This window comes from Theobroma cacao, chromosome 3 (assembly GCF_000208745.1).
Source record: "Theobroma cacao cultivar B97-61/B2 chromosome 3, Criollo_cocoa_genome_V2, whole genome shotgun sequence".
NCBI classification, from domain to species: Eukaryota; Viridiplantae; Streptophyta; class Magnoliopsida; order Malvales; family Malvaceae; genus Theobroma; species Theobroma cacao.
This window is the reverse complement of record NC_030852.1, coordinates 20133674-20155766: the sequence shown is the minus strand read 5'-3', so window position 1 is coordinate 20155766 and position 22093 is coordinate 20133674. Positions and strand designations below refer to the sequence as shown.

The 22093-nt window shown below is 32.5% G+C and overlaps 1 protein-coding gene and 1 long non-coding RNA gene across 3 annotated transcripts; both read right to left on the bottom strand.

Moving 5' to 3' along the window:
• Positions 3558–12534, bottom strand: LOC18604490 (glutamate decarboxylase). 2 transcript variants are annotated; one of them, XM_018117928.1, is made up of 6 exons: positions 12233–12534; positions 10292–10496; positions 8568–8768; positions 6889–7357; positions 5591–5643; positions 3558–4256 (listed from the first exon to the last, which is right to left on the bottom strand). In XM_018117928.1, exons 1-6 carry the CDS (start codon positions 12319–12321, stop codon positions 3774–3776), a joined length of 1500 nt encoding a protein of 499 aa, XP_017973417.1. In that variant the 5' UTR covers positions 12322–12534; the 3' UTR covers positions 3558–3773. The 2 variants fall into 2 exon arrangements, with proteins under 2 accessions (XP_017973417.1, XP_007037065.2); XM_007037003.2 differs by lacking the exon at positions 10292–10496 and having other exon boundaries at positions 12233–12452.
• LOC108661233 lies at positions 15059–16142 on the bottom strand. The gene is made up of 2 exons (XR_001926982.1): positions 16106–16142; positions 15059–15233 (listed from the first exon to the last, which is right to left on the bottom strand). It is a non-coding gene; the product is annotated as an uncharacterized LOC108661233 (long non-coding RNA).

Below are 22093 nucleotides of genomic sequence, written 5' to 3'. Positions count from 1 at the left end.
GGGGGAATATAAAGCATGTTAATATAGATTATACTGTAAATAATAGATTTATACAAATGTAATTAATATGTGTAATTAGACAATCAAAGTGGGGATAAGAATGTAAAAAAACAAAGTATTATAGATATGTAACAAATGGTAGGGCCTGTAAAAATGTAATACAAGCAAATCATTTTTCTCAGCCTGTCTATCCTTATCCACTATCTTTTTTTCATCTTTCTTTCTGTCAAATTTAAAACACCAAGCTTACATATGTGACATGACATACTGATATATTATAATAATAATTACATGAAATTTTTATTTGTTAGGTCTGTCAATTAACCTACTTGAAGTGTTGATCTGTTTAACTGAACACTCAAGTGTGACAAGTACACTGTCACAGCTCAGTTTTCGGGCCATGATCGGCGCATGGGCCCAATGGGCATAGCCCACTAAGCCCAAGCAAGCCTATTTATATGACCTGTTCATCATTCCATCAAAAGTTCCTAAGGTCACATTTCATAATTCCAATTCAAAATAATGCTAACCATTGCCAACTCATAATGGCATTACCAATCAAAATATCCATATATTATCTAAAACATACATCTTAATAATTTACATCGGGTTTGTCTATACACAACAAAAGGGATACTCGACTTCCAACGAAGAAACCCGAGCGAAAGTACAGCTATTGAATGCTGAGATACCTACCAAGGAGACAAATCTACGAGGACATCTCGACCTAGTTACCAACTGCCTCCTGATCTGAAAATATGAAGTTGAAAATAGTGAGTATAAACTCAGTGAGTGAACAAAAGAAGAGAACAAGCAAACGATAAGAAAAGTTTAAAGAAATCATGATGCACTTATTTTTAAAAACAATGCAATTTAGTTTAGTTCTTATTAAAACCCCTCATTAAACCCTTAATTGGTTAATCACTTGATGATGAAGGATCCATACACAATAAAAAATTTGAAGAGTGAAAACTTTAGTAACATTTAAGCAAGTCAAGCGAAATAACTAATCCTTGCTGCAGTGGAAAGGCATTCTCGCTGCAGCGAAATTTGGGCTCAATCATTAGCTGGCCAAGGGTTTCTCACTAAAACTCTTCATTTCAAACTTAATTAATTAATTCCTTGATGTTGGAAGTCCATGATCAACTATGATGTTAAAGAAGGGGAAAATATGGCAGAAACCAAACAAGGTAGCAAGCACGACTGAAAGTTCCTCGCTGCAGCGAGTTACAAGACTATAGCCAGCCTCTCAACCTGAGAGTTTCTCGCTGCAGCGAAAACAGAACACCAAGAAGAAAGTTCTTATTATATCAAGAAAAGGCCATCCTGCTGCAATAACAAAATCAACTTGAAAATACTTAGCAATTTCCAAGGTTCAACATACAAGATTTCACATACATTACAACTATATACCATATTCATGAACTTTCTATTGCATAAATATATATATATATATATATATATATATATACATATATAAACACCAATACCACCACCGCCTCACCCAACTCATGTGCAACCGTCGCATCGCGCACATAGCTAGAGTCATCGTGTGCATCCCCCACATCGCGTACAAGCAATATCATCATCCACACTCCCGCACCCATCATCACCGGCATATGCATCCCCCACATCGCGCATACGCACGGTTATATTTATTACACAATATTAACTATCGATACGCAACATATATATATATATATATCAACATCTTATAGGAGCACAAGGATTCATCATATTGCACACTCACCACATAAAACGTTTTAATAAAAGCTTGTTCCCATGCATAATCTTTAAGGAAAAATCAAATAAAAATCATTCAGATGCTTCATCCAAATACCAATACATTTTCCAAAATATTTTAAATGCAAGTTCACTCATCTTGGTGGATTTGTAATTGAATTTCTTTTCAAAATTCTTCCAAGCTAATAAGGGAAATCACTCCCTCTCTCTCTACACGTCCAACTAGTGAGTGAATGTACATAAGAAAGACTTTTGAAGGCTATTGAGGTGTAAAAGTGGAAGAGCATGAAAAACCCTATGAAAGGGTGTAGAAAAACATGAGAAATAAAGCTAATTTGGGGAAGTTTTAAAGGTTTCAAAGGATACTTCCATGAAAAGTGCAAAGAAACCTAGAATGGAGAGGAGGATAGGAGGAAGAAGAAGAAGAGAAGCTATTGGAGATTAGATATTATAGTTAAAGTTTATCCAATTTTCATACAATTTACAATAATGCCCTTAACAAGGCCACTTGTCTTCCTCCTTTCCTTTATGCACTCTTTTTACTCCTTTAACACTGAGACAAAGTCCATAATAGTTTAAAAGTACTCCAGTTCAAGAAAACTTAAAAATTTCGACTCGAGATGAAAAATGACCATTTTGCCCCTACTTAGGAAATCATCATTATTTCTATTTCCTTCGTCATTTTATCCTTATTTTCATCATTCATTTATGCCTTAGGCCTACTTAGGCCTTAATAATGTTTGAAAGCATACTTCTAGGGGCTCACTAAGGAAATGACGAAATTACCCTAGTTCGTGATATCGTGTCTACTTTTAGCTATGAGTTTATAAAGATCAAGGTCTCACATCCACTTACCATGAAGGCATTGCAAGATTCATTTTTGATCCAAGATCCTATTGAGAAGGTTATTTCAACCATTCATTCCTATTAACAATAGCCATCTTGGACAAAAAGCCTAACAATACATCCTCACTCCTTGAAGTGGCCACAAACAATATAGTATCAAGTAATCTGTCGCCACCATCACCTTACACTTTCACACTCACCAACAATTGAAGGAAAACTCTCTTTCTATCTCTCATTATTCCCCTCTAAAATTTGTGCACTAATTATCTTGCTATTCTACTAGGTCTCAACACGTGGACATTAAGGGGAACATTTAGAGTTACAGCTTGGTTGGCAACAAAAGCATTAGTTAAGTCCAAAGTTACCTTCTCCACAGACTTTGGTCTTTGGCCACACTTGGAAGCTAATGAGTGTTATCACAAAATCATGTTTCTAATTCAAAAGACAATCTTATCCCACCTCTCACTTTATTAATTTCTTTACCCATAAAAGATAAAGAATGCACATTGATTCGGGTCTATTTTGACTCTAGTATCTCTCATGGGAATCTCGCATAATTGAAAATTTAGATTTATCTGTCAAGGTAGACTTGAACCAATGTAAACATCTCTATTTTTTATAAGTCAAGAGTTAGTACAACGAGAACATTGCATAATTGGATAAGGTAAAATGTCACAAATATCGCATTAATAAAAGATAAGGTGAGACTTGAAGTTTATAAATAAACACTTTTCTCATTGACCCATGACAGATGTTGCCTAGGAGAACTAAAGCGGGAAAAGAAAGATAAGTTTAGCCTAACAAGATTCTCTACAATCACATCATCCGGGAATATAACAAAACCCTTGCAATCCAAATGAAATGATATACAACACAATCCAACCAAGGATGATATTGGGCATAATTTGTCATTTTCTATAAATGTTGTGTTTAATTTGCAATATATGAGGGCTTCCCTCCCAAAAAAATTAAGCAACCCAGACGACGAAATCCATATATTATTTAATTTGAACATAATATTCTACATACATAAACTTATACCGCTCTTATACATGCATAACACAATGAAATTACAATATAAGTAATGCTGCAGTTTCAAACAGTAAAATAGATATTGCCCCAACAATCCATTAATTTCCAATATGGCTAACACATAATATTGTAGAACACGGATTTGTTGGGTCTTAACACACCCCTGTTTTCTTGCTATTCACAAAACGCCTCCAGGTCCTGGTAGCGTCTTCTATAATCTCTCTCTGAGTCTTTTTACCAGACTTCGGATCCTTATTTTCTTCTTGCACGGCATCAACATGGGCAGATCCAATGGCCGTACGACTTGGAAGCAATTCTAGTTCCTTCACAACCAGCTCAATATGTGAGACAAGTCTCTCTGCCAGGCTGCGACCGAAGTCCTCCCTAACAACAACGCGGAGAACAGCAACATGTTGGGCATCTGCAGGCATTGTATAAGCTGGAACGATCCACCCGAACCTTCGCAAGTTCTCAGATATCTCAAATACAGTGTGTTTACTGCTGTCTTTTAGAGCAAAAGCCACAAGGGGAACACCCACATCTTTGGAGACAATCTCAAACCGTCCTATTTTCTCTATCCCTTCCTTCAGAATTCTTGCATTCTCAATGCAGTTTTCAATGATATTCTTGTATCCCTTTTATGAACAAAAATTATACAAACTTAGAAAGAGATAGAAAAGACAGTAAACTTATGGGCATTGCAACAATTACTAGATGGTATGGCCTAATGGTCTCAACTCTCAATCTAGTTCCTCAAATATGCTTGGAAAACAAGAGTCAAGCTGAAGCTCATAATTTAAATGATGTAGTACATATCATAGTAAAGGAAGGAGCTCAAGAGGTTCACAACATTAAGGATAGATTTCCAATAGTTGTGGTCCTGTGGACATCTTCGAAGCAGTTGCTTCTCTATCAGAAAAATTAAAAGCTTTGAAGAATTAGAAGTTGAGAAGCATGACAAACAAACTGAAAAACCAGTGCAACACGATCAGCCTGAAGAATTGAATACCCAACAAGCAGAGTTTCTGATTGGAAGAGGTTGGGGAGATGGACTTGAGAAGGTTGAGATCATGCAAGCAATAGAGGATGCTAGTGATGAGGTACCTAGTAAAACATTCTATGTGATTTATTTTTGCTGGATATGGAGAGAAAATTAGAGGCTATCAAAGTATAGGAGTTTTGTGAATAGGCTATTTTACCTATTGACTTAATTCTTTTAAAATGCAAGTGCCATTGACAGTGTTGATGCTGCAAACAATTCTATAGCTAAGAGAGTTCTTCATGGATCTATTTAATGCTTCACAGATCAAGGTTGAGCTTTCTCCAACAAGAAGAGATTGATGTGACAGAGGTTGACGATTACCAAGAGACTGATTGTGTACTTTGGGTCTCCATTGCAATTTGTAATATTTAGAACTTTTTTTGAAGGTGAATACAAAAGCCTATTAGACTTGGGGTACCAAAAGGGAGGTAGCTCTCACTCATTCCAAAAACCCCACTCTCTCCTACTGAAGTTTGAACCTGGGATTCCAGCTGTTTGAATATACCCTGATGGACCCATGTTATTTGAGGGTATTTAGGTTACCTAAGTTATTCTACATTAATTAGTTTCTCTTGCTTACAAACTACTACACTTGGGAATTGTATACAAACACAAACACTATGCACAGTTTCACTAGTTTATGTTGATGATAAAAATTAAATCATTGAGAATTGTCTCAGTCTAACCAAATGGGTCTTCACATGTCCCCAAAAACCAAAGAGAAAAGGGAAACACTTGCTGAACTATGAGATACCATGCAATCAGTTTCCATGCGTAGTGAGCGTAGAGAATTTGAAAAATGGTTCTTGAAAAAGAAATGAAATCAAAGAAAAATCAATGGGGCAACCAGGTACTTATGCTAAATTAAACTGAAACTATCCTTTCCACATATCTGATAGTCTGTTTAAAAAATTTAGCAGAAATTACCTCAAAGCCAAGCCGAATAAACTGATAATATTGAGCTATAATTTGACTAGAGCCTGCCACAATGGTGAGGGAGAAAAGAATTATTAGCATTTAAGCATCAGTGCCAGTGTATTTGAAACATTATTTGTTCTAAAAGTAGCTAAAAAAGACAATTCTAAATGGAAGACATGAATTCTTAAGAGTAAGTAATTCAAAACTGTAAAATGTAAATTACTGTCCACAATCACTAACAAGGTTAAGTTATTACTTGTAACATATGTTTATGATTTATAGAAACCTTGATGAAATACTTTACCTATACTTCATAGATAAACTATGAATAATGAGGGGAATATGATATAAATTTTCTTACCACATCAAAGACATAGGCCACCAAAGTGTAGAACTATAGCAGATTGTTACTTGAAATTGTTTAACCAACACACAGTTGAATAGAACATATCCAGGCATTTTGTTGTTATCAGCATTACTCTGAAAGCATGCTTAATAACAAAATTTTTGCTAAGTTATATTTTGGAGTTCTAGTTATAGTAATCCTATCAAATGAAATTAATCTTGTACCTGTTTTGAATCAGAAGGAAATTAATCCAAATAAATTTTATTGCAGTGTTTTTGGCAGCATCCAAACAAGGTTTCTAATGGATAAAGCAGACATAACACTATAGTTACACTAGTGAAGGTATGAATGTGATTCCAATTCCCACTCCAGTCACAAAACAACGTTTTGTGCTTCAACAGCATGCTACAAACAAAGCAGCCAATAAAAAATAAAAAAGTTGATAATGAAATAACAAATTTCCATGAAATTGTCATGAGTATCCTGTTTCTTAGCTTGATAAGTTATGAAGTCATTACTACAACCCATTGCATGGTAAAAACAGTGCCTATGCTACCAATCTGACCACAAACCAAACTCAAGGCGTACAATATGTTGGACTTGAGCACCATCAATAGAAAAATAAGAACTAAGGGGGTATTATCCTAACTGTACCATTCACTTCAAAAAAAAAAAAACCCTAAAGGCTGTGATGGGTCCTACTTTTGGGAACTTTTAAAGCCTCACATGCATTGAAATCATTTATGAGATGAATGAAACTTGATCAAGTTTCAGTCTTTGAACAAACAAGATTTCAGGGATCAATCTTGTAAAGAACTGACCTCTGTTTTAGAAACAAAAATAAAATCAATTCTAAACTCACTGTTCATAGAGCATAAGAGTTAAATTAATTCACACACATGCCCATTTGACCTACAAGGATAAATGAATACATGTGTCAATAAATGCATGAATATATTACCTTTAGAGAAGTTTAAGGTAAAAGTGGGCTGGTCAGATCCAAGGTAGTTGATGTGAAAGACAAGCTCCTCAGGCAAATCTTCCTTGGTTCTCCACACAACCCAACCAACACCAGCATATACAAGGCCATACTTGTGGCCACTAACATTGATGCTTTTTACTAATGGTAGGCGGAAATCCCACTCAAGATCTGGGTAAACAAAAGGAGCAATGAATCCTCCACTGGCAGCATCAACATGTATTGGGGTGTCCCAACCAGTCTCCTTATTCTTGTTGGTGAGAAGTTCATGAAGGAGCTTTACATTCTCAAACTCCCCAGTCAGGGTAGATCCCAGAATGGCTGCAACACAAATGGTATTTTCATCAACCATATCAACTGCTTTTACAGGATCCATCACATAATATCCCTCTTTCAGCTTCACTTCCTTCAGCTCAACCTCGAAGTATCTAGCAAACTTCTCCCAGCAAACCTGTGTAGCACATTTCAAGAATATTTCACATCATTGCACGAACTGACCTAATTAATGATTCAAGCAAACCTTTGAGCTTCTCACAGAAACATCAAAATTATAACAAAAGGCATGCTAAGAAACTTATTGTATTATACTGATGCTTCGAATGAAAGTAACCACCTAACTATGCTTCAGTGACCCCAATGGATCATAATAAAAATGGTTGATAATCTAGAAAAAAGATGGAGGAACTCCACATAATGCAGAGCACTACCAAGCCAGATATGCAGGCATTAGGGTTCGAAAATCAGTTACTTTACTATAGATGCTTGAATCTACACAAAAAGAATTTACCATTTATTTCTAAGGACATTTACGACAAACCTATAAGCACCACACACCACAAGGTTGAATGCCCAGTCCAAACATGCAAATTCCAATTAGAAGTGGAAAGGTAGCATAAAAGATCTAGGCATTTGTATTTTCGCCCCATTTAACCGCCATTTCTACACTGCTCATTGTTTCTCAAAGTTCTGATTGCTACACCTTAAGACCAGTATGCCATCAGGTGCTTAGGAAGGCCAATCGTTCATATCAAAAGAACATAGTAGGGTATGGCATGTTTGGCATGAGAAATACTTTGGTTGATTCTGTGTATGGTTCTTTTCTTTTCTGAGGGAAAGATTTGAACTTTTTACCTTTTTTGGAGACAATATATACCTACCTCTTGTTGAGGCTAATGCTTGTACGTACCCAAGTACACAAAAAGCCAAGTGACAAACCACCGGAAAACATGCACATCAGTACGTGTCTTTGACAATATCGAAGAACAGTACGTGGGACTTTGCGTGCTTATATATCAGCTATGTTTAAGACTTGTACTCTGTCCTTTAACAAGTGTTTCCTATGTGTTTCCTTATGCCTTGTATATATTCTTAATGATGAATGAAAATCATTGTGGCCTTCTCTCTTTGTTCATCTCTGTTCAGAGATATAAAACAGAGGCTGCATCACAGCAGCCATATACACTCTTTCTCCCAAAATTACAACACCTCTAGGCTGTTCCTTGTTTTTTGAATTTTCATATTCCAGTAAATAAATTTCCCTGAACACATCCTTATGTTATTTTGGTTAAAACTACTTCAAGTGTATCATTAGAGAAGCAGCAAAATTAATGCAAGACACTGTTTCAAGTATCTTTAACAGAAAATATCAAGCAAAACCTCACCTGCACATTTGCCCCTGTGACTATATTGGGCTTATCATAGGGCTTGCCTTGTGCTTTTCTCTTTTGCTGCCACTTTCTTTTAAAAGCTAATCCTGCCAGCATTATTGCCTCAGAGGAACCAACGGTCCCGACACCAACTGCTGTCTCACCGTCCCCAATTGGAGCATGGTATAAGTTTGCAATCATGTTTACACATCGATTCTGTAGGACCGAAATCAAATATTGATTCAATAATATGATGGCTAACCCAGTTAAGGTAACTTAAAGGGTACAAAAAATGAATTTCTTCAGATAACATAAAGTCAATTAGATATCAATTGATCTTATAAGCAATGAAGAAGAAAAATATAAGGTCGTCTAGCAATTCATATCACCTATCATTTTGAAAGAAGAAGTTTCCTTGTTCATAGACATCTTATTCAACCTAGGAAACTATTTAATCAGTAACAAAAATCTTCCTTTGTAAGCCCCAAATGAACACAATTTAGTTCAAAAGTACAAAATTATTGTCTCTTTCTCTCTCTATCACTTGATGATGAAAGACAAGAGCATTTTAATTTGAATGAATCTACATCCCCCACCCAAAAACCACCTATATTAAGCCCATTTAGCCACAGAATGCACTCATATGACCACACATTCTAGGATAAATGTGTGAGTGATATAGGAGAGAAGATGAAAAGGATGTTTCTTAAAGAACAAATTTCTTAAAAGAGAGTAACCAAGAAAAGAAAGAAATTATGTTGCTGAGGTTGATAAGACGTCAAAATGTCAATTATCCCCCCCAAAAGGCAAAGACTTGCGGTTAATGTGGTAAAATTAAATCCCCTAATGATTAAATTAGTATAAGCTGGACATTTAAATGTAATAAGGGACTCTCCACTTATTTCCACTTATTGTCAGTTGATTTTAAACAAACACCTCCTATTACATAGTCCACCATCAATCAATATGTTTAAAACTTTAAAAGGAGATACTGAATGGTTGGGACAGTGACTGTGTAAACAAATTTATATATTTGCTTAGGTATCAATTATATATAACTAATATTTCAAAAAAACAATTATATATAACTAAGTATATATCTGTGTCCTTAAATTTGCTTTTCCCTTCTAAAAATTTCAAAAGTATCATCACTCAACAATGGTTTTTAAATTTAGGACCCAGTTGGCAAGATTTCAAACAGCATGCTAAAATAGTAGTGAAGCCCTTTGATAAAACTTTTGCCCATTATATTCAAAGTAACTAAAATAGAAAAGGTTAAGGCAAACTAACTCTTCCTAATGGAATTAGCATTGTTCTCTGATTCGATTTTCCTTTCTTATTTTTACCCCTTATGGAAACAACTAAAGCTAAACAAAAACCAACAATCCTAGAAGACTATATTATTCACTAGTTTCCTTGACTTGCTTTTGGACTTACGCTTACTTGTGTTGGTGTTGTTATCACCTTTATCATTTTCAATACAACAATCAGAAGTTTCACTATCAAGACCAACATTCTGCAGCAGCCTATCTCAAAGCTGCAAAACCGCTATGTTTGAGAGTTACAATCTCCCTTGGCAAAGGAATCTGCATTGTTGAGACACGGTGGTATCTGTTTGATTACTATCTTTTGAATCAGCACATAAGGGATGTGGTGAAATCAATTACTGTACCATATTCTAATATGCTAAGCTTAGAGAGACATTTTTTTTGCTTTTCGTAAGCAAACAAGAGAAGTACCTGGAGCTCAGTGGTTACAGGGTATTCATCCATGTCTACATAATTCTTATTTATTGCAGCCAACATGAGTTGGTCACACTCAGGTTCCATCCATGTGGTCACAAATGATGCCAAGTTCAACCTTGGATTTCCGTCAAGCATCAATTCATCAGTTATTACCTGACGTGCTGCTTCCCTGGGCATTGAACTGTTTGGCATCTTGAATCTGCAGCCATCCATGACATCAAAATTTGACTACATTGCATTGGATAAAAAAGGCACCTTTATCTTCAATAACTTTATTATTAGTTCCTTAATTGTTTTAAACTGTCAACTATATATGTTAGTCAACTGTTAAACTCTTAAAGGATCCATTGCCACATCATCTTTAAAAAGTGAGAGACAAATTAAATAATTTTTAAGACAAATTAATTTATTATTTAAAATTTTTATATTGATAAAAGTAATTTGGTGTATGCAAAGAGATTACCAAAGAATATTCATTTAAAGAAAACATTCTAAAATTCTAAACTCGCAAAAACGTAAAAACAATTAATATTTAATTTTACATGAACACAAGTGAAATATTTAATTTATGATATATTTTATATTATATATATAAAGGAGTAATGTCTTTTGCACCCAAGTACTTGGTTCATTGATCTAATTCAAATTTAAAAGTAGTTAATAAAATATGTAATATCTTAAGACTGCCTTTCATAGGAATATTTAATTTAAGTGGACTCTTCAAGCTTTTAATTCACTTGATGAGTAACACATATAAAATATGACACACAATATTTTATTCTTGAAATCAATTTGAAACGTAAAGAATATTTATTATTTGATATAATGAGTAGAAATAAAAAATAATTATATATAATTGAATTTATATTTGATGCACTGCATGTGTATAGATTTTATACACTATTATTGTATCAAATATTATCATTTTATTTATAAATAAAATTTAAAAGGTAGAAACTCCCAAAAACAAATACTCATAATTTTAAAAATATTTATTTATGAGATGACATCCTTTAATTAAGTGATATGTACACCGATAATGCATCAAATATAAACCCTATATAATAACATATAAAAACTGTTATGCTCTAATTAATACATTTCCATTATTAGAATGTCCGTGACAATGGGTTGTGCTAGGATTATCAAGCTCCTTATCTTTAAAACTTAAGCCCGAATCCAACCCAATTAACGCTATTTATACAACATTTCATTATTTTAAAATTTCCTTATCTTAATAATATAAATTATTAGTTTTTAAAGTAATAAATTCAGGTCCTAGTGTATAATAAACATTAATTTTACAAATCATATATATATCTGTTATTTTTTTATTTTATATTAAATCACGCAACGCGTTAACTTAATTTAATCAACTTCGATCATAATCTGTTATGATGTTACGTGAAATTAAAAATTTTAAAAAATTAAGATTTAAAAATTTTGAATTTATGATATAATAAATAATGATTTGACCCAAAAAAAAAAACTAAATCTATTTTCTTTCTCGGATTTCAAGAGAGAAAGAAGGAGAGGATGATCAACGAAGGGGCTGGATCTAACGTGTGAAGGACAGACAAGTCACAAGTTGACCATTATGGGGGCGGACACGGCATGAAATCACACCATCCGGCCTCCACTGGGCTAAAATGAAATTCTAATATTGCAAAGAAGCGTAAATAAGTCATTGTGATCCATTACTCACACATTAAAGGGAAAATGCTGAGAGTTTGTATTCATTGTCAACTTGTATCTTGCCAGTCTTTAACTCAAAAATTTTATACTAGAATTAGATATTTTCGCAGAGGAAATTAAAGGGAAAACGCTGAGTTTGAACTCGTTGCTTATGGAAGACACACCAAATTGATGTGTAGTATCCACAAGGAAGGCAGAAGTTGCCCCAAAACAAACAAATTAAAGGAGACAAAGAAGTACCTAGGAAGAGGCTGACGGACATATCTGGAAGCAAAAGTACTGGAATGAACCTGCTGATCCGAGGCGGGATCGGTGGTTGAGATCACCATTGTTTCTTCCTCCTCCTTTCTTCTTTTGGAATTTTTATTTTGTGTGAATGATAAGAGAAGTGGCGTCGGAGCGAAGAGGAGTAGTCTAGTGCAAGTGGAGGAGGATATTATTATGAAGCTGTAAAAGTCAAGGCACCGTCGGTTCGTTTCTTTTATGATGAAAGGTTTGATAGTTGGATTGGCTAAACAGTTCTCTTGCCTTTCACTTTCAGGTAACGTTTTATCAATTAATTACTTCAATTGGGCCCTCTCCCCGCGTTTGCTTTAAAATTAATTAATAAAAATAATAAATAGACATTTCCAGTGGATCCAAAATGAAAACAAGGGGATCAAGACTTTCTTTTTCCTTGTGGAAAGTACATTTTTATAAAATTTTTATAATTTAAAACAGTAAAAAAATATTATAAAATAAATAAAAATACCAAATCATCATTAACATATCATAATATTTAATGTCGTATTAATAAAAAATATTATATTAATATAAATAATAGAAAAAATTTAGTATTATTAACGAGTAGATTGAAATTGTTAATTTTAAAAAATATAAAGACTCATTGTTTTATAAATTACTATATAAAAACTAAATCTATTATTCTGATAAAGTACAAAAATTAAGTTTATAATTTTATCTTAATAAATAAAAGTTGGAAAAAAGGAGAAAAGTTGAATGATTTCTTGACCTCCCAAGCACGCTTGCTTTTCTTTCTTGCTTTTCCTTCTAAGTAATAAATCTTGTTCATAGGATAAATATCGAAGCATGTGGTGGAGCCAAATGGAATGGCAAACCCTGACGGTGACTCATGATGACGCGAAATTGGCGGAGAAACATGTAAACCTAGAAGACCTAAGATATATGTAAATGCGAAAAAAGGTCCATGCCATGTGCTAACCCCATGGCCCGCCTGCTGGTTGGTGCTCTGTCTTTTCCAGCTTACGTTTTTTTTGTCTCACCTATCAGTCAACGAAACTTAGCGACAGGCAAGCTACAGGGCGACACCTGTACAGCAAAAGGCGAGGATAGAAGTGTGGGAAGCATGCTACTGGTTGCTCAATGTTCACTTTGGTATGCGGAAACACAAAACAAAAAGAAGCCATTCACTTTAAGCGTTGCTTAAAGATATAAAATATGAAGTAATCAAGCTTCCTTTAAACATGTAGCAGTTCTATTGTTGGAGTATTTGCATTGTTTAAGAGCTCAGGCCATGAGATGTTGAGAAAATATCTAACCTCACCTCTATCTGCCACATTGCACTACACCTTGGCCTTGCAGCCAACTCCCACATGCCTCATTGATCCAAGGCCTAGGGTCCTGTCAAGTTTCATGGGATCTTTTAACAAATTCATTTGAAACATTGAGAATGATAATAGCAACACTAAAAAAACCCATTAATTTTTGGACAGAATTGATTCAGTCCGAATTAATTTTTCATATTTAGATGAATTTTTAAATTTTAACTAAAATAATTTTGTCGCAAATCCGGCAAAAGAAAACATAAAAAAGTTGCATATGATGTCAATTTTTTCGATTTAGTTATTTTTTGTTAGAAATTTATTTTAAAAAAATAATATTTTGTTAGGGAACTTATTTTTCGACCAAAAATTCGGATGAAATTTTTAGATATGTGGATGCTTGTGACTATAGAAGAACGTACACATCTTTGGTTTCTTGATCATTTACTCATTCATTTTGTTAGGATAAATAAAATAAAGAATGACTTAAAATGAAAAAGCACACAGTAAATATTAATGACTGTTATTGCGCTCCCTATCTGCTTGTTGACTATCATCTTGATTCATTCCCTTGATGGGATTCTTTGACCAATGTCGAGCATATCTTCATATTTTAAATTAGCTTAAGTACTCCCAATTATCATTTATATGTTGAGCTATTCAATTCAAAACTTTTAAGTAATACTAATTAACAATCAATCGCCCAAACCCCACTATATTATTACCTGTTAAAAGTTTTCCCCTAAAGGGTTTTTGACAATTAGCAAAACAGTTTTAGAGGATTGTGCAATATTTTTTTTACTTTTGCATATTATCTAAAAAGCCCTTAAGTTATTTAAAAAAAATTAAATAAATATTTATTCGTCTATTATGTTCAATCAAGTTCTTATACATTTATTTTGAACCAAGCAAGTTTTGTTAACTAATTGATATTAATCAAAATGTCTCTTGTCATGTTGTACTATAATATTGACTCGACATATAGATCACATATTATAATAGATGATAACGTAACATAATGATGTAGTATGATGACATGATCATATAATATGTTTTTCATCTTTCATGTCACAACCCGGTACTTCCTTCGAGCCCGTGACAACCGCCACGATGTCTTGATAGACATTCATTACACGGAATGTTAACCGAAACCTCACAAGGCTCTTGCATCAATTTTACGTCTCCCCTGTGAGCAACAGTTACTAAATGTCATGTTTTAAGAAAATATAAAATATTTTTAAATAAAAAATAAACAAAAAGTAATTTCTGCTACACAGGGTATTTTAGTCATTTTTACATGAAAATTTTGAAACTTTGTGAAAATACAACATACGATCGAAAAATATACATTTCTTATCTAACAATAATTTTAGTAATCTAAATCATCCATTTAAAATGAAATTATGACTAATCAAACTAAATAAAAATATTAAATAAAATATTCTATTTTCTTATAAAACAATATTTATAATATCTTACGTAGACAATTTTTGTAGCGTAAGTACAAAATAAATTCATATATATAATAGCACAATAAACCAGGTATACAAAAATATTCTACAATGACATATGAGCTCCAAAATAACCGAAAATATACAAGACTGTAGACCTTCAATTTCTAAGGATGCAAATCCAAAAGCAACCCTTGACAAAATCGGTTGTCTACAGACTGTCCTGAGCTTAAAATAGGTAAAAAGAAGATGTGAGTTTTTATAAACCCAATGAGTAAGCAAAGTTCATTTACAACATCTAAAGTCAAGTAAATTGAGACAGTTAAATCATCCCTTCATAATATGATTCATAACATTTAAAACTCATTTCAATTCATGTAAAACAATTACATTTGATCGAAATAATCAACAAGGCTTATGATTCTCTTAAAAACTTGACTTGTGCCAAAACTCATACTCGGAGACACCTTGGCTCGGGCATCCAACTGAGTTCGCCAAGGATGTTAAAATGATATATACCCATAAAACATGTTTTTACTTTTAAAATATAGTCATTCCTTGGCATTGGTTGAGTTTCATTCTCACGTGGTGGTTCAGCATGAAATGTACTCTAAACATACCTTAAGAGATACCCTCCGCACCTCTCGTACTAAGGTAAAATATAACGGGGTTTACTGTACCCCTCTAATAGGTTAGTCTACGAAAATCCACCCACTGCAGTAAGCTAATCAAATAACCCATCAAATCAATAAAAATTTCGACAACATGACATGGTTAATATAATATTACCCAGCCTGTCAAGGTAAAACAAAACAGTTTATACAATCCACAAACCACAAATCCAACCGTTCATGCCATCACATTGTCATAAGCCATCAATTCAAACCATATATATATAGATAACACAAGTATATAGTCTCCACTTACTCAATTTCCAAAACCAGTATTCGATTTCAAAACAAGTTATAAATCTCATTTCGTTTAACCAACATTTCAATTTTAAAACATAATAATTTACAATTTAAGTTCATTTTTCTTTAAAATCATAAAAACAAGTATAAATTACTTTAGATAGTTAAGATGATCGTCTGATTACTCACAATAACGGGAGTTTGGAGTACTCCTATTCTTGGTCCTCAGGTACAATATCTTTACCCTTATCAGAGGGCTCACCACCTATATATAATACACGACACGTAATTCAATATATTTGTGTCAAACTGTTATAAAACTATTTCAAGCTCTATATGAATGCATGAAATTAAATAAGAATTGTACGAATAATCACTTAAAGACGGTGTTCTACGTGAGTTCAATTATGATCAAACTGAATTTGTATTTGACCTAACTCGAACTATACACTGTTGAATTAACCAAAACATCTGATTCACCTTCAAATATATTCATTACACTTCCAATATTCCAAATACACCAAAGTACCTCAATGAGCTTGATTGTGACTTAATTCATCATAACCAAAATTCATTCTGATTCCGAACTAACGTGCTAATCAGTGTTAACACAGCCCAATAAATCCATCTATATCATTAAGAATCAAATCCAAGTCCATTCACTATGATTTTCTCATTATTGTTCAAGTCGCTTACTAAAGGAACTATACTTTTCGATAACCATTTTCGATATCTGATACCATAAATCATCAATTACGAGCTAAATAACATGAAATACAACAAAATCCATCATCAACATGTCACCTATAACATTCGGCCAAAGAGGGTTATTGAAGGGCATGTGATTTTCTTGCTTGTTTTTCATGCCAAACATCATCAAACAACTAAAAACACTAAGATATCATGAAATCTAGCAAAATTCATCATCAAAACCTCTCTCCCTATGTTCGGCCAACAAGTATTCCCTCATGAAAACTTGTGTTTCAACCATAGAAAATGAAAAAGAAAGCATGGGAAAGGTAGATTTTAAGCTAAAATTGAAAAATCTTACCTTTGATTGCTTTGTTCTTTGAAATTCAACAAATTTCTCTTGAATTTTCCTCTCTAGGGTTTGTTTCTATTCTTTTCTCTTTGTTCTTTGCTTTGGCCGGCCATGAAGAGTGAAATGGGAGAGTTTATGTTGAGTTTATAAAGGAAATTATAAAAATATTAAAGCTTGACATGTGTCACCATGTGATTGGTCCATGGTTAAAACTTAACAATTAAGCATTTTCTCACCACCACATGTAATCTCTTAATTATCCAAAGTATAAAATAATAATAGGTGAAATTCATGGGCTTGACAAGTGTTATGGTGGCATAAAATTCCAAAAATTCCAATTACGTCCTCGTGGACACATAAAATGACTGTTTTGCCCTTATGTTTGGAAAAATGTCGAAATTAAAAATTTTCATTTCTCAAATTCAAATCATGCTCCAATTAGTCAACTTGGTCAAAAATTTCATCCAACATTCTCATTTTACCCTCAGGTGGCAAAATGACTATTTTGCCTCTACGTTATGAAAATTCTTAATTTGACTCCAAATTAATCCTCGAACTCCGAATCACCATATTAAGACATTCTAAGGTTCAATAACTCTCAAATACATCCTAAAATATCTATTCAAACTAGTTCGAGGTTTTAATCGACTTAATTGTACCACTAGGTACTGTACCGACTTTTAACGATTTTTTGAGGCATCCTAGTATGTAGGTATGCTATCAAGTACATGAATGACATGACAAGTATATAATAGAGTAGGGCTTGACATTTCATGTCAATGTCACATCAGTATCATATTATTGTCATATAGGTATAAAATTAAAAGTGACATTTTGATTAATAACAATTAGTTAACCATTAGTTATGAAGATTTATTTGACTTAAAATAAAAATTTAAAAACTTAATTGAATATATTAAAAAAATAAATATTTATTTAAAATTTTTTAAATAATTCAAAATTTTTTACAATTATTATGTTTTTTTTTCGCCTTTTAACAAAATAAGACTTGTAGTTTTTCAGTTCTCCATGTGTATTGCATGTAGTTTTGAAAGAATCAAGATCCTCTAACCTCATTTCTTGTTCTAATTTTTACAAATTACCACACGTTTATTTTTATTACTTAATACATGTTTGGTTTTTATTTTTTTTCTTCTTTCTCTCTTCACAGTTTTATTATTGGGTTAGTTAATTTTTTCCTCTTTCTCTCCTCATAGCCATTTTTATTCAATTACAACTTGCCTTTCACTCTAACTACATTCGTCTAATTAATTGCTACTACATTTTAAAAATAACATTGATTTTTCTAATGGTTTTTTATCCCAGATACCTACCACCCGTCGACAAAGAACCCTAAGAACAAAAAGTTTAGTAAAGATTATACTGATTGAATTGGATTTGATTGTTAATAAATAAAATGGATTTTGCCATTTAGTTTTCAAAACTAAAAATCTCAAACTATACCAAGCTGATTACTCGAAATGCCACACAGCTCAACACTGTTTTGTTGCCGCAATAGAATAAGAATCTTCAATTAGACTTGATAATTGATGTATTTATATTTTAATTGTGTCGTATAAATATAAGATATTAACAGTTATACAAGTAAATACGAATACGATATGATTAATTAATTGTGTCAGAATTTTAACTATGTATACGGATACATTTAATAAACATATAACACTACATGACACGGTTAACACGTTTATTTAACGTATCGAGTTAACTTTTGTATGACACAACATGATTAGCATGATTAAAATTTCTATGATTTATGACTTGTTCACACGATTAATATGATTAACACAATTAAACTAAAATATGTTTAAGTAAAATATGATTACATTATTTAAATTTATAATGAAAAATTATAAATATCATAATATTTACCAAATATAATAAAACTCAATATCAATAAATCTTAATCATTATAAAAATATTAGAATTTATATAGATAAATAAATAATTTTTAACTATATATTAAATGTGTCTACACGACACGTGAATATGATTAAATAAATAGGTAATTGACGGATCACAAGTTGTACGGATACACGATAATACGATTAACTAATCTTGTTTTAAATGTGTTTTAGTTGAATAAGTAGGTTTGATACAGTTAACACACGATTTATTAATATCTTAACCAATCGACACAATTAATATAAAAAAATGATTAATTTAAACACAAATTCACTTAAACTCATATTGTGTTTGTGTAATATTGTCACGTCCAATACAAAATTACCAAGTCTTATCTTCAATGCACTAACTAGAGGGATCTTTTGTTGGGTAACTACTTGTCTTTTTTTTAAAAAAAATTTTTGGGTAACTTTTCTACATCTGGCTAGAGAGGAAGGGTTAACTATGGGAATTGGGGTGGGGCTACCATTTGCTGTTGGTTTAAATGATGGATAATAGCTGTCTGTCATGATGGGGAGAAAGATAAAAGATGGAAAAAAAAATACAAACAAAGAAAGAGAAGAGAAATATTAAAATTTTATATGTATTAATTTAATAACAATAAAAAAATATTTGACCATTTGTAAGAGTTGGGATACAACGAGACAAGAATTGGGGTCAGAAGATTTAGATTCTTAACACTTGTGTGTTGCATGTGTGGCCATAATCTGACTATCCTGAAAGTTTTGGGTTCTTCTCTTGTCTTGTGCTGAATGCTGTCACTAGATGCTTCTAATCGAAACTAGTAGTACTTGCCTTCTTTTTGCCTTCTTTTCGTGTGAGTGATTAGAGGTAGGAAACCATTAATAAAGGCTATTTCTCATGAAACCCGATCTAGTGGTACCTCACCTATCATCAACCAGCAACAAACAATGCTATATGCTAGCTTTTAATTGTTTTTTTTTGTTATTTAGTGGCCCTATTTATTTTCATTAAATACATCAATCTCTAGTGTTCTATTTTTTTATTTTTATTTTGAAAGAGAAATTTGAACCTTAATTATATGAGCTAGAGATACATAAAAAATAGATAGACTTATCCTTGAGCCGAACATTCAATCTCATATTATAAATTTTTCCAAATGCAATAAAAGAATATACTTACTATTAATTAAGAAGCATTGTAAAAGATGTGAAAATGAGTTAACTTATCATTTGATTTTAAAATCAGGATATGAGACAAGCAATTGGAATGACAAAGTGGATATGTTCATATATCTAATATGATAGTAATAATAATAATAATTATAATAATAATATTAATATCGAATGGCCATTCATAATTTCATATATATATATATATATATAAATATAAAGAAGAATAAAAAGCCTTAATCGAGTCGGTCAAGTTGTAAGTTTGGAAAGCAAACATTTTATTTAGTAGTTTTGTAGTAAAATTGAAAAGTATACAAGTAAAAATTTATCATAGATAGAAAGGGAGACCATGTGTTTAGGTTTTGAATATTTAATTGATTAGGAAAATATGGGTAACATAGTAGTATTAGTAATTACTAATTAGTAATGGACAAAAATAGAAAATGGAAGAAAAATCCAAGGAAAATAGAATCTATAAGTTAGAGTAAGGTAAACTGAAAACTGAACGAACAGCTTAGTACTTGACATTCAAACCACGTGTAAAAAACTTTGCTGCCGTGGTTTTCCTTGCTGGGCCATTCTTTAATTGGGCCTATTACCAACCTCAACTCTAAATCCTACAATACTCTTTTTTTACTTTGTTTTTCTGTTAGGAAGGCTAAATCCTAAAATGTTAATCCACAATTGGTCTTTTGAATATAGTAGTCTGATTTTTCAAGATATCTATTAATTCATTTCTAAATCCAATGAATTTAGATCTACTTCTCCTTAAAATTTCTAGAGCAATTACATGCGAAGGTGATATTAAGGAGGACCAATGATTGAGAAAGACAAAAAAGAAAAGTGACAAGTTGCATTTAGTTACTTGTCCTATTATTGAGTCGTGCATGTCTAAGTCTGCATTAGAAGTAGTCACACACACACACACACACACACACATGTATATAATAGTTATATTATTTTTATACTCCTTAGAAAATTTTGACTTAACAATTTTGCACTAAAGATAGTTTTTTGCTCTCGATCATCCACATGATAACTTCTATAGAATTACAAAATGGAAAGAAATAGGTCTTGGATGTATTGTCAGCTAGTCCAAAATGGATACATTAGTAATGAGATTTTAAAAAAGGTTGAAGAATTTATTGTTGGTTTAGCCAACATTTAAATGTTGACAACATTCCTACATCATTACCAATGAGTAGACCGTCGTCAACATAAAGAACCAGGAAAACAACCTGTTTATCTTGTATCCTTTTATAGACATAAGGTTCGTCAACATTTTGTTGGAAACCATATGATTTGATGGTAGTATCAAATCTTATGTTCCAAGACCTAAATGCTTGCTTAAGTCCATAAATGGACCTAGGTAATTCACAGACTTTATGCTTGTGGCCCTTTTTAATGAAACCTTCTGATTAAGTCATATAAATACGCTTTTCAAGATCCCCATTTCAAAATGTAGTCTTGACATCTATTTTCATATCTCATAATCAAGATGTGCAACTATGGGTAAGAAGAGGCTTATGGATTTAAGCATAGCAACCGACGAAAAGGTTTCCTCATAGTCAATCCTTTTTCTTTAGGTATAACCCTTGGCTACAAGTCTAGCCTTAAAGGTCTCCACCTTCCCATCACTTCCTTTTTTTCTTTTGTAAATCCACTTGCATCCTATGGGTTTTATCCCTTCAAGTGGTCCTATTAGAGTCCAAACTTTGTTAAAATCCATGGAGTCCAACTCAAATTTCATTGCTTTATGCCACTCTTTCGCATAAACATTGTTAATAGCTTCTTTATAAATAATGGGATCAAATTCATGTTCATTTGAAAGCGCAATCATGTTTTCTCCCAAACCTATGCATCTATTAGGTTGTCTTACAACCTTCCTGTTGAGGTACCATTATTGATGTTCAGTTTGTGTTTCTCATTCAATTCTTGAATCAAATTGTGTTATGGCATCTTTGGGATTAACTCTTAAATATAAAGGATTAGACAATTCTTCTAAGACAATGTTACTTCTAGTTTTGTGACTTCTCGTAAACTCTTCCTCTAAGAAAATGGCATTTGCATTAATGA